This window comes from Rhipicephalus sanguineus, chromosome 5, assembly GCF_013339695.2.
Source record: "Rhipicephalus sanguineus isolate Rsan-2018 chromosome 5, BIME_Rsan_1.4, whole genome shotgun sequence".
Classification (NCBI taxonomy): Eukaryota; Metazoa; Arthropoda; class Arachnida; order Ixodida; family Ixodidae; genus Rhipicephalus; species Rhipicephalus sanguineus.
In genome coordinates, this window is record NC_051180.1 from 115,570,595 (window position 1) to 115,584,319 (window position 13,725).

Genomic DNA, 13,725 nt, shown 5'->3' on the forward strand with positions numbered 1-13,725 from the left:
CGCAACTGCCCGCGACTGGAACAATGAGAAGGTGATGTTATTCTCGCGGTAACTGTAATTAGCAAGGTGAAGAAATCAATTGGAAGCAGGATAGGACGAAGAAAAGCAGGCTCTTTGATACCGCCTCTCTGAGACGAAATAAGAAAAATAAGGTTCCCTCGAAATGCGTGCAAAGTGCCGCAGGATTAACGTGAATTTGTCGATTTTATTCACGGCAGTCACTAAAATGGAAATACTGCTTTGGTTCAAATTAGAAGCAGGACAGCACGAAGAAAAGCAGGCTCTTTGATACCGCCTTTCTGAAACGAAATAGGAAAATTAGGCTCCCTCGAAATGCGTGCAAAGTGCCGTAGGATTAACGTGAATTTGTCGATTTTATTCACGTCAGTTACGGAGATGGAAAAACTGCTTTGGTTCATATTTGATTTCTTCTACTCAGTGACAGTATTTGACGAACGCCTTTGCGTAAGGATGGGCGAAAGCGCGTCGGTAAAGATTAAAATAAAAAATGAACGAAAATTGACACAATTTTCTGGACATTATATAAACTGTGTGAACTACAAGAAATACCACCGCACTCTTTTTACTATCACTCAAATCTGTTTACTCGCAATTTGAATTTGAGTATTAGAAGCTTTGAGTTAGTGTACTGAAAGCGCACAGCTTCAGCCGGTGCATAAGATACGTTAAATTAGAACTAACTGACAAGAAAGCCAAAGAAAAAGCCTTTCCTTGACTTTCTTCCCTGTCATTTCTAATTATCTTGTGTCTAGTAAAGAAAAAACGAGCCCTTAAAATTCCCATTCTTTCGTTCATTAAGTCAAATTAGTGAGATATGCTTAATGAAGTAATCATTCCTCACGAAAGTGTTAGTGAGGTATGCTCACAGATCAGGAGGTGCTTCAGCGCGTTCTATAACCCGCGAGATGGCGCGAAGGGCGCGCTTTAAAGCAACGCTCCCCAATTTTCTTTCAGTTTGAAAACTGCCCTTGAGACGCGCACGAAAAAGTAGCCCCTTTCTGCACCCATTCTCGATGTGGAACCTGTGGAACACAGAGCACACAATATGACGGACGCCACAGCGCGGCAAAAGTCATTCCACGCGCCGCAGTTCTCAAAAAAAAAAAGAAAAGAAAGAAGAAGAAATATTTAAGAGCTTTTGCTTGTGCATAGTCGACACTTACAGCGCGCTGCTCAAACACAAAAAAGTAACAAGTGTAACAGTTGTTAGTTTGGGCTTGTTCTGTGTATACCTGTGCGTTCTTTTCGAGCATCCTTCTTTGTGTTTGAGGAGCGCGCTGCAAGCGTCGAGCTGTGACAGATGTTAGTTCGCATTCGTCCTGTGTGTGTTTTTCTCTTGCGTCCTTTGTGCTTGAGCGCCATGCGGCATATTTCGAGCTGCTTGTCGTTCTACGTGTGACATTCCCATTTTTTGTTATTGCATTCATTGCTTCGCCCTTGCGGGGAAACTGTGACTTCTTCCGTTACAAAGTTTGTTTTCATTCTAACGTGGGCCTTTCATTTTCTTTCCTTTTCACCCTACACGCGCCTTCCACACCGGTACAGGCGTGGTGCTAAGCGAGCACATCCGGCATTACGAGCCCCTATTTTTCAACCACACCTCCTTCCGGGACCAGCACCACCGAAGCAAAAGGTCACCCAAGCAGGACATACGCCTGGTGTTCGCCGCACACAACAGGTAAGGGATGGACAACCACAACATTTAAGCTACCAAGACTTCGGCATGTTGTTAATTCATGTCAAAAATAAGAAGAGTGTGAAAAACAACGAAGCACCAACAGGGACACACATCGCGGCGTGTCCTTCTTCACTAGTATCTGTTTCTCGCGCTACCCTAATTTTAGCGCTAGTACCTACGACATTATGTTTTTCAAGGCGCGAACCGGAATTCACCCTCAGCCAACCGTAAGTTGATTGCTGGCTGGAATGGGGCGAAACCCCAATAAAAAAATTAAACATATGAAAAGGAGGTCATGGTTCAAGAGTTGCATAGGATAGGTATGATTAGGAGCGTTAGTTTATTTGAGAAAAGGGCGAATGAACTGTTTGCATAATTAATGAAAGTTAATAGAATGAGTTCATTTGAATAGCAGATGGGTTTATTGTGAACAGCTGGGATCACTGCCGCACCTGGCGGAGCAGACTTCAAGCACGCCCTTCTTTCTGTGTGGCCTCTGCGATCTGCTTCGGCAACACGACGGCACGTTGCTGGAGTTGATTGCAAAGGACATGCACAGTTAAGCGTAGCTCACCTCGTCGGATGCGCTTAAATTAATTCGATGAGTTCATCGAAAGAGCACACGGCTTTCTTGTGGGTATGTGCCATCAAAATGGCACATAACCATTGCAGCATTGTTTTCTTTCACTCTAAATTCTGCTTATGTGAACGAAAAGTTCAGCAAATACTAGGGACTAGCGTCGTTAACGACGCTAGTCCCTAGTATTTGCTGAACTTAAATGGAACATTAGGTCGCCTAAAGGCTTTTTTTTTAGCATCATGACAGTAACTGTGGGAAAATAACGGTTGCCCTGTAGCTTCACTTTGTCACACATTAACTTTCGTTTGCAAGCTCTCTTGTGCATGCAATCCACCTATAATTTAGTTCACTTTGTCAATGACGTAACTGTCGTTTGGATATGCGTGCCTGCATGGTGTGGGTGTTTTGCTATCCATACATGTATGAGCAGGGTCGTCCACATCCACAGCGAACACATCATTGGTATTCAACAACTCAAGAAGGTAATGTTTAACACAAAACTGGAAAATTTATTATTGTCTTTATCGACACTATCGTTTGACGTCATATACCGCATATTTTCTCAACGAAGTAGAATAAACGTTCTAGTTTTACCAGCTTGAATACTAATCGGGTGTTCACCTTAAATGTGGTCAACCCTGTACATAGGCCGCCACGGACCGACAGACAGACATTGAACTTTATTCAAAATTCAAGCAAGCAATTTTGTTGCAATGGTGCGTTGCTGAACCATGAAAATAACGGCACATTGTTCGCAGTGCTCTCGAGCAACGCGCAGGAACATCCCTAATCGAAGCGCACTTATTTGTGGAAACGGATATGCCGTCATGTACTGGCGTAGAAGTGGCCACAAGAGCGCACAAAGACGATAACACAAACGCCGAGGTTAGCAGTTTTCCTCGTTTCACAGCAGTGCTGTCATGCTCGAGGTTGGCCGTGTGTCGTAGATAGAAAATTATCATCATCATGAACCGGCACGCGCTCTCTTCTTCATTGTCGTCTCCTGCTTCGCTCCCAGAACACGTGCGCCCATTTCTCCGGCGTGGGATGCAATAACTCTGATGGGAGAGAGAGAGAGAGAGAGAAAAAGAGAGAAGGAGAAAGAAAGATAAATAAAGGTAGGGAAAGCGATAAATCTCTGGCGAAAACATTTCTTGGCGAGAGCAAGCATAGCCGTGTATACTATGCAGTATAGCAAGAGGTCTATAGCAAGCAAGAGGTCTCTTGCTTGCCTCTTGCAAGCAAGAGGCAAGGGGTCTAGAAGTCTAAAGCAAGCAAGAGGTCTAATATAGTAAGGTATAGAAAGAGAGAGGTCGGAGGGTAAAAGCGTAGCCAAGCCATGGTGCCCGCTAGCTCTGCTGTGACCCAGATTTGCGTGACTTAGTGCTAGATGCACTTTTTTTTTTGTATTTACGTTTAAGCTGTGGGGGTGCTATCATCCCCTGTAAAGTCGTTTTCGCCTCATGGCGCACGCGCGTCCGGCGGATTATTCGTAGTTAACTTAAAGGCCGCCGAGCGAGAGGTGCCACTGTGCTCGCGCGGTGGCGCCAGAGGCGCCACCTGGCGGGACCGTGATTACACGGACGCACGAGGAAGAGCATTTTTTTTTCACTTTTCGGGTTTGGCGTGGTTTGTCGTGGTCGGCGAGGGACGGTTCTCGGGGAGGTCCGTGGGTGGGATGCCGCGGCTCGTTACCGCGGACTCCCGTGGTGAGTCGAACGTCGGCGACGCCACGTTCGTGCTACATTGCATGTGTTATGTTGTTTGTGTATTGTATTAGGATTTTATTTGGGCTATTTGGCATGTTACTAGTTATTTCTAAGATTTGGCAGGCGAAGCCGATGTTAGGTAAAAGCTACTAATAAATGTGCACGCGTTTGTTGCACGAAGGCGGGAACAGTGTCCGTGTGTTCCAAGGGAGCGGCTCTTCAGACTCCACAACGCGAAAGTTTTCTGTTGGCGTGCTGCCAACTTGCTTTATGTTTTCTGCATACCTCATTCCGAGAGAGCACGATGAACTTTTGAAGTTTTGTAAACACATATGAGGCAGTAAATTACACTTGATAAATCTTCGTTTTCGCGTCAATTTTGAAGAAATGGAACCACTATACGCGCGTGCAGGCGCCTTGTTTGCATAAACCCCCCTCTGCGACCTTTCAAATAATGAGTCTATATGCTTACTGTTAAAGTAGCAGACAGAAATTTCGCTATGCTTTCTTTCACCAGTTTATTGCGTTTGAAATGGGAACAGGGTAACTTTGCATCTACACAGTGGCGTTGCCATTACGCGGCCGCGGATTGGTCACACAGCATATTACGGCTCCCGACCGTATTTTAAAAGCAACGCTTTGTTTTCTTAGCACACCACAGTGTCTGATCCGTCAGACTGTCAGTCTGTTCGTATTCCAACGACGACGACAAAGAAAAAAAAAACATGGACGTTTTAGGGAAAGTATTATTGAGCTGGTAAGTGGTTGAAAGTTCTCGAGCTAGCTCAATCAAGGACGCATAACTACAGCCAACAGTATCGATCACTACGCTGCACGGGAAGGAACCCACACAATCGCTTCATGGAGAGCACGTGCGTTCGAAGTAGTAAAGCATTAGACCGCCCCCACACGTAATTTGTACAGAATTAATGCACACTAATATATGAATCTCGTATGATCACACATCTCTTCGTGGCAGAGCGTCTGACAATCATTGAACTCTCTCACTTTCTTAACATTCTCATATCTGCCCAAAAACGTTATTAAGCAGCTGGTTAAGCACAGCCCTCGATTTCGACCATCAGAGCACTGCTCGTGAGCGCGTCTCTCTTCTGACTAAAACAACAACGAATCACGACATACACGTAATGCCAGTTAATGGGAATATATAAAGGATGCAGGAAGCTTAATGGACTAGCGCATGATATTAAACGGCCTTATTTCGTTCTCTTAAAACTTCTTATGATCGGACTTCCACGTTCCTGGATCGTTGGGTGTGTGTTCATTAATCGGGTATGCGTGCGCATCGATTCTTGGTCAAAACCTGTAGGATGGGTATGAGAGCCAGTAACGCAAAGATTTGCTGGCGTGTTGTATAATCTGTGCGTGCGCCTCTCATCTCCGTGTTTCCCTCGACGAGCATTAAGAAAAATGTGGGAGCCCTTTTTTTTTGTCGGGAGAATGTGGGCGAGCGAAACTTGGCATGTGCGCGCCTGGCGTGCCTGCCGTACTACCTTTCTTTCTTCCTTCCTTCCTTTTCTCTCCTTTCTTCTCTCTCCTTTCTTCTCTCTCCTTTCTTCTCTCTTCTTTCTTCTCTCTTCTTCCTTCCTTCCTTTCTCTCTTTCTTTCTTTCTTTCTTTCTTTCTTTCTTTCTTTCTTTCTTTCTTTCTTTCTTTCTTTCTTTCTTTCTCTCTCCTCCATGCCGGAAATTGGACATTCACCCACGTGCTTAGCAGCACAACACTTCTGTTGCTACAGGCAACAATGACGGGCATGCGTGAAACAATGAAATGCAACAACGAAAGGCAACAATAAAACGCGGCAACGCGAGATGACGAGTGACCTCGATAAAAGACCACATTGCCCATATCAGGAATTAGGGCTGATCGCCGACAAGCTCACGATCGAAAGAGCATCAGTTGGGAAATGGCACACGCAAATGCGTATGTGACTGGCGCAGCTTCGAGGGCCACATTTCTGTGCACTCGCCCGCGCCGGGTTTTGCACGTACGATGCCGTCCTAACCAAAATTTGTAACTCATAAAAGCTTCGCTTAACAAGCGTTCGTCCTTGCTACAACGTTGCGTCGCGCTGTCACAGTGCGCAGCCGCCTGATTCGGTGTTTGAATCTGCGAATGCGATGCTTGAAGCTCGTGAGTGGTGCTGTACCAAGGCGTAAAACATTGCATTGGATTAAAAAAACGTGGTTTATCTCTCCGTCATAAGAATCGGTATAACAGAAAAGTGAACCGTGTCTTCACAAGAGTGCAGTTGGTTGTTTACTGTATGTACGTTGATGTATCAGAGCCTGCACAGTGTCTGTCGGTGTTTGGCAGCTAAGGCACCGTTTGACGTCGATGCACCCACGTTGACGTCTAGTGCACATCTCCCTCTAGATGAATAAAGATAAGGATCATGATTTAGCCCTTCGGATAGCTGAAGTAGTTAACATACACCTGGACACAGCATTCGCTGAATCCCGCGCAAAGATGACATCAACAAGCACATAACATTAGTACTCGATATGCACTCATTCAAAGCGTCGTCATTTGATGAGAGAAACGCCAGGGTGTGCGCGCCCCAGTAATTGGCTAACCTGCACCTGTGCTCATGTGCATAACGCACAGTGCTTCAGGAACGCGAGAGGCAGAGTTCGTAGCTTGACCGTCAACGCGTGAAGGCGTGTCTCTCGCTGCACCGAAAGCTGAAACAGCTGAAACTACTGAAGCGCTTGCTCCCTGTCGGCACTTTTTATTGGCATGGATGCGGTACTTCACCACTCCCAGACGGCGACATAACCACCCGCCAACAAAGGTCACTGTGAAAGAAAGAAGGTGTGAGAGATATAAGGCATGTTTGTGAAGACAGGTGCATGAGCGTTGGTAGCACAGTTTTTTTTGTCTTTATTGCAGAACGTAACATTCAAACGAAGACAAATACATCCCCACTAAGCTTCAAGCTTAGTGTTACAGCTTAAACATAACATGCCACGTGCCTCACACGCTTAAAATGGTTTCAGATGACACAGGTCGTCCATAACATTCAGTAGTTCATCATCGTAGCAAAGTTTTGCAAATACTTCTCGCAACTTGCATATTTGATCAATACAGTAAATACGAACTGGCCGAGCATCTAAATCACATTTCCTAACTGCCACGCGGCTTCGCCATACACTGTACAAGCCAAGGAGAAAGAACATATCGTATTTTAAAGGTCCCGGTTCTATTGCTAAGAACAGTGGGCAGAGCGCCCAGCTCCTATCGTCGCGGACCAAGAGGTCGTGGGTTCGGCTCCCGGGTCATCGAAAACAACGAAACTTTTTCTTCTGTTTTTTTTGCCATCAGTATTTCACTGACGTATTTCCGTTACGGCAGTACGTCAGTGAAGTCTTGGTGGACCCCGGCTTAAAACACTTTCCTGTTAAAATTGCGACATTTGCGGAACAGCTGCAGATAAAGACTGGCTGATCCCATGCACTGTGGGAATCGATTTCATGCGAAGCATTCAGCGAGTGCTTACGCCGAATTTTTTTAGCCAACCGTTACTGGGTAGATCAATGTCATTGTGTAAACTGTGTGGTTGTAGGCATATCGAGGGCTTACCAGGTATTTTTACTTTACTGGCGCCCAAAGGTAGCTAATGGTCCAATATAAGATCGGTACTCACGTTAGAACATATACTACGTCTGTTGTACTTAAATGAAGTGCACGCTAGGGTGCAATTACGTGCGTATGTGGCGGTCGTTGGCGTAAGTTCCTCCGGGGTAGAGGAGTGCTTCAATAGCTTGCTGAGTAATGGGAGTACACAATGTAATGTCTATTACATTGTTACCGACTCGGCTAGCCAACACTGCAACCACAATTGACGCTGCCCAGACGTGACGTCTGTATAGGATCTTTTTCCGAAGCAGTTTCAAGCACTGGTGTGGCTCTACAGTAGAGCGCTTGAGTGCCACGCATAATGTCTGGCTTCGATTCCGTCTGGAACCGTGATTTCTGTTATTTGCGCCTATTGAGTTTTTGCTGCCACACGGGCTCTTTAAGGCTATTGTGTGAACATTTCAAAAGTATATTGTCACCGATGCTATGTCGATACACACCGTGAATCACTTGTGGCGCATACCTTCCATCCATGGGCCGTGGTAGGGGTTGTGTGCCACACGTGACCGAGGGAAAGTGTTTCATGATGTACGTGACAAGCGTGTCGTGTTATTCATATCATAGCCTGTTAGTCGTGTTCGTCATACACTCATGCCCTCATTTGCAATTTTGGTCTATACCAAGCATAGGTCGGCAAGCTCACTCATGAGTCAACTCACTCAGACTCAGATCGGCCCGTGAGTCTGAGTCTGATCGAGTCCGGGTGAGGAATATTTTGGTGGGATTGAGTCCGAGTGAGTATGGTAGAGAAATTTTTGGTGAGTCTGAGTCTGAGTGAGTCAGGTTGAGGAAAATATTGGTGAGTCTTAGTCCGAGTGAGCCCTCAGCGCAAAATATAATTCTTGAGTGAGTCTGAGTGAGCTCCACATTTCATTGCCGAACTATGGTCCTATCTATTCATCTTCAACATTATTGTCAGCCTTATATCGGCTTACGTTTTTACTCAAATCTATACACACATATTTCAACGCACTCACGTTCATGTGCCACCTCAACTATTTATTGGTCAAAGACGTGAATTGGGAGGGGTGCCATGACCTCCCCCCCCGCAAACTCTTTCACTGAAAGTTCTTGATAAAAATATCTCTTGTGACTCGGGTATTTCTTAAAAACGTCCTTACTGAATTACTAATAACTCGTATTTGAAGGTATAAGATCAGAAGGCATGTCGTAGAGCACCGATTATGTGAGATATTGGCATTAAAGAGCATTGACACCAAGATCGAAAAAAGGTAGTTTTACGCTCACGTACTCGTGAGTTGACTCACTCAGGCTCCCTCAGGCTCAAGTCAAGCCGTCGAGTCCGAGTAGGTCGGGCTGGGAAAAATGTTAGCGATTCTAAGTCCGAGTGAGTCCGGTTGAAGAAATTTTGGCGAGTCTGAGTTCGAGTGAGTCCTCAGAGCAGAATATATTTGCTGAGTGAGTCTGAGTGAGCTCCAACTTTTTTTGCCGACCTATGATACCAAGTTGAAGAGGCGACCACGAGGGCACCCAGACGTAGGCGGCTAGATATGTAGATAGAAACGGACACAGTGCCCTTGGTCGGCAAAAAAATTCTTCGCATTTAAAATGCGTAAGGTTGTGCGTTGCATAAGAAGCAAATAGACATGTCTGCGCATCTCATTCGTAGTTATTCGCTGCTGCTTTCACGGAATGAAAACATATATATGGCCCCCAATTGGAACAACGGCAAGGTGTTGTTCTATAAGGTGAAGACAGTAACTAGAAGCAGGACGCTATGCAGTAATTGAATATTTAATCAATGAGAACACTAATGTATTGCTTCACAATTCCAGTCTGATGGTTGGATATGCATAATTTCATTTTTTCCTAACTTACACGCTAACCATGAGTTGGGTACGAGCAGGAACTTTTTTTCACAGCTAGAGTGACCATTTTGTCGCATTTGATGAAAAACAAAAAAATGTCTAAGGTAACCGCCTCAACCTTGTCCAAAGTACTTTAAGTATGTGCAAAGCACGTTTTGAATATAACAACTATGACCAGTTCACCATACCTGGTGATAACATCAGACCATAGGCCCTATTCTGAGATGATCACTTTCGGCGACGGCGTCGTTTTGCGTGACGTAAGGTCGCGCGTGTCCAGTGACTGATGCCCGCCTTTCCTCAATCAGCCAATCAGCGTGTACTGAAAGCCACATTTTGGCGGTATCTCCAACAGTGACCGTCGGCTCTATAACGGAATCTAGTTTGAAGTGTCAGTAAATGTAGCCTTTACACCAACGTGGAACGCCGTCTTGCTTTTTTCAAACCACAGAAAATAAATAAAGTTAGTTACACACAGTGAAAGCTGTCGAAATAGCAAAACACTCTCATGCCAACTCCTGCTGCCGCCGCTCGCGACGAGAGGCTTCTTCTTCGGTATTACGAGAAGTCTTGCCCATCTTCGACAACTAAACCCTCACTCTTTTATACCCTTAGCCGTTTGCCTCGTCTCCACCGCGCCTCTCCTCCTGGCGGCCAGCGCGGCCTCTTATTGGTCGCCCTCTGCGCCTCGGGACATTACTTTCGCCGAGCTGCGTAACGACAATGGCGAAGGGTCGATTAAAAACAGCTTCGCTGTTAAAAGGGAGGCATCAATGCTTATACTCACATGAAAATAGGCCATGTTAGTATGAATGACATTAATGATCTTGTCGTTAGAGGCCAATGTTTATAGGTGCTAACTCAGTTTGAACTCATTTCGATAAACGTCAATGCAGGCAATTCAGGTTGCGGATGAAGCGGACACCAGCGTGTTCAGCCCCGACGTCGTCTTCGAGTCGTCCAGTCGGGGACCCATCTCGTACGACACCTCCAAAGTCCTCAAGGGATACATCGAAGGTGAGCACACCGACGAGGGCCAGTTCATTTCCGCACCCTTCACACCTTGTGCCTCGCCACTCGAATTGCGTAAGCGAACAGCTAAAGAGTGAGTACGCAACGCCTGGGATTGCATGCAACAATGTGAAATGGGTTGGTCACTACCGCTCCGCGAGCTCGTAGTCATAGGCTTCCAAAGTGTTCCTTGTGTGTCTGTGTAAGGGAGGGGGGGGGGGCGCTCAACGCATTTGCGGAGGCATGAGGCCGAGAATGAGACGATGTACCGCATGAGCTCATGCAATCGCTACGGTTCAGCCATTCATTGATTCTGAGTTCACATACCACAACCGTTAACCGCAGAGGATGAGGAGTCGTCGGTCGAGGGCCTCATCACGAGCGAGGGACTCTTCGACGGCGTCATAGCGATGCGGAGCGGCGAAGAGTACTTCGTCGAGCCGGCCAGCCGGTATTTCGTTAAGCCGGTGGCGTTTCACTCCGTCATGTACAAGGGATCGGACGTGCACTTTCCGGAGAACCAGACCTACTGCCACGTGCACAAGCCGGCCCCGTGCGAAGGCAGCCCGACGGCGAGCAGCGTCCCGAGGAGGGCGCCGTGGGCCTCCGGCTTCCACGACGAAGAACGCGGAGTGAGAAAGAGGAGGAGGAAACGGCGGCAGAGCGACGGATCCAGAGAAGATGCAGAGGTAAGACTCCTTCTGCGCCCCCCCCCTTCCTTTAGTTACGCAATGACCTGAGAGAGAGAGAAATAGAGAGAAAGGTAAAGGAACGACAGGGAGGTCAATCAGGAAGAACTCCGGTTGGCTATCCTGCACTTTGGAAGGAAAAAGGGGGCGCAAAGTAATGAACAAAAAGAAGAGAGTCTAACGACGCTACAAAGTCAGGACAATAGCACTGTCTATAAGCAACAGCTGCCCAGGTCAACCGCAGTGGTGGTCGAGTTGTCAGAGCACCCACCTCCATTATGGGTGGTACTGTGTTCGATTCCCAGTGCCGCCGGGAATCTATCGGTTTTTTTTTAATGGGAAGAGAGGTAACCCGGCCTGGCGCTGAATGTTGTGGGCACTCATTTCTCTCCTTCCCTCTCTCCGTTCACCCCCTTTCCACTCCTTCCAACTAAGCTGAGCCGTGCTTCCTTATGGGTTGCAGAAATAAGCGCATTTCTTATCTTTGTATTTTTGGACCGCTTGAAAAACAAAGACACAGTGACGCACACAAAAAACCACAAACGAAAGTGCTCTAGCAACTGAAGCTTATTGGAACATCCTCCCTTCATTTATAGGTGTGAACTTGAACCATGTGAGAAAGGTATCGCACCATCCAGTCAAGGAGCAACATTTCCTTTTGCGACAAAACAACCGACGGGGAGCTGACAAATGTGGCCCCTTCTTTGATGATAGCTTATGCCTCTATTATCTGTCTCGTGCTTCTGTCTTTATGGTGGCTGATTATGCGGCAATTTGAAAATATAAGTGAGAAACCACAGTCACTGCAGTGAATCGAAAGGTGCCCGTCTCTGTACCGTGCCACGTTTTGTCTGTGTTCTCTTAGGCCATCCTCAAACCACAACAACAACAAGAACAACAACAACTACTACTACTACTACTACTACTACTACTACTGAGAACTTGTGCCAGATGCCCGCCACGCGTAATACACGTAGGTACACGAGGACGAGCCGCCCCTGATGTGGCGAGACGGCGACGCAGCGCACTACAGCCAAAAGGACCTGGAGCTACCGGAGCCGGACTCCGCGGCGCTGGGTATCCGGTCGGTGCAGCGCACTCAGTGGGCAGCGGGCAGCGACCAGCCCGCGAAGAACGTCGTCATCGACCCAAAGAAGACCACCTGCATGCTGTACCTGCAGGCCGACCACCTGTTCTACCAGAGAATGGGCTCCGAGGAGGCCTGCATCGAGACTATGACGCGGCACGTACAGAAGGTCAACTCCATTTACAGGACCACAGGTATGTACAGTGGATTCTCTACCCGAGTATACAGCATGCAGTAAGCTACGGGATGGTTGGACAATGCTAAATAAACTTCTGATGGTGAAGCTTTATTGATAGGATAGTTTTTCGAAAGGTAACCCTCTATGACAACTCTATATTCAACTTGAAGGTGCGACGTACAGCAATGATGTAGTAAAGGTATGTGGTGTGCTATGAAATCTAGATGCAAATAGCAATACGTACAGCTTACTCCAGGGCATTTCCCAGGGGCTATTAGGTTCTAGCTCGTACAAAGAAGTGGACTGGAAAAGCGCATGCTGTTATATTTCCGGGAAATAAGTTTTTTAGTTAAACGAACAGTGAATGAACACTCCGTACCTTCCCCCACCTCTCTGTTTGTTGCGCTTGAATAGTACATAATACAGGTGTCAAAGCGACTCATTCGAAAGAGTAGGGCTTAAAATTAAAAAGAAAGCGGACTTACAAGTACAAGAAGGCGTCAAATGTGCCACACCAGATAGTGGTGATAGAAGGTATAAAAAGAAATCAGAAATGGCCCTACAGTGCCCCACAGTTGTCATTTATACGTCTTTCGTCATTATATGTATTTCTTTTCCCGCGTCTCCCGCGTCACTGGGATGAATCGTAATAGAGCTGGCACTGAGTCCGTAAAAACGTCACTCGTTCCCAGACTTCGATCAGGACGGCCGCTCGGACAACATCTCTTTCCTGATCAAGCGCATCAAGGTGCACACGATGGACGCGCTGCGAGACCACGAGTACCGGTTCCCGGGGAACTACGGCGTCGAGAAGTTTCTTGAGCTCTTCTCGGAGGAGGACTACGACGCCTTCTGCCTGGCCTACATGTTCACCTACAGAGACTTCGAGGGCGGGACGCTGGGTCTCGCCTGGACGGGAGACCTCAAGAATGCCGGAGGTGTCTGCGAAAAGAACGGGGTAGGACAATGCTTTCCCGTCTCAGGGTTATTCTTCCTGTCAGCACTAAGCTTATTTGCATGGACTCATGATCTTATCGTGATTCGAGAAGTATGGAAGTAAACGCCTCATGCACCTACACACGCATGTAGGGGAAAAAAACCCCGTAAGTCACGTGGTTCCATGTTGATGATTTAGCAGCGCACAACTAACAGAGACGAAGAAAGAACATTCAGGAACAAGCGCATGTTCTTTTACGTCTCTGTTAGTGCCGCACTACCAAATCATCAAAATAGAACCATACCAACTGGCCCAAATGTATACGCTTCTAAGTCATGGGGATTTTC

General features: G+C 46.8%; 1 protein-coding gene across 1 annotated transcript in view; it reads left to right on the forward strand.

Annotated features, from left to right (window-relative positions):
• LOC119394920 (disintegrin and metalloproteinase domain-containing protein 10) overlaps positions 1-13,725 on the forward strand; it is a 177,831-nt gene that overhangs the window by 121,544 nt on the left and 42,562 nt on the right. Inside the window, 6 exon segments of the mRNA XM_049415682.1 lie at positions 1,567-1,699; positions 10,373-10,392; positions 10,395-10,493; positions 10,833-11,176; positions 12,154-12,457; positions 13,134-13,399. Of these exon segments, the coding sequence (XP_049271639.1) occupies positions 1,567-1,699; positions 10,373-10,392; positions 10,395-10,493; positions 10,833-11,176; positions 12,154-12,457; positions 13,134-13,399 (1,166 nt within the window).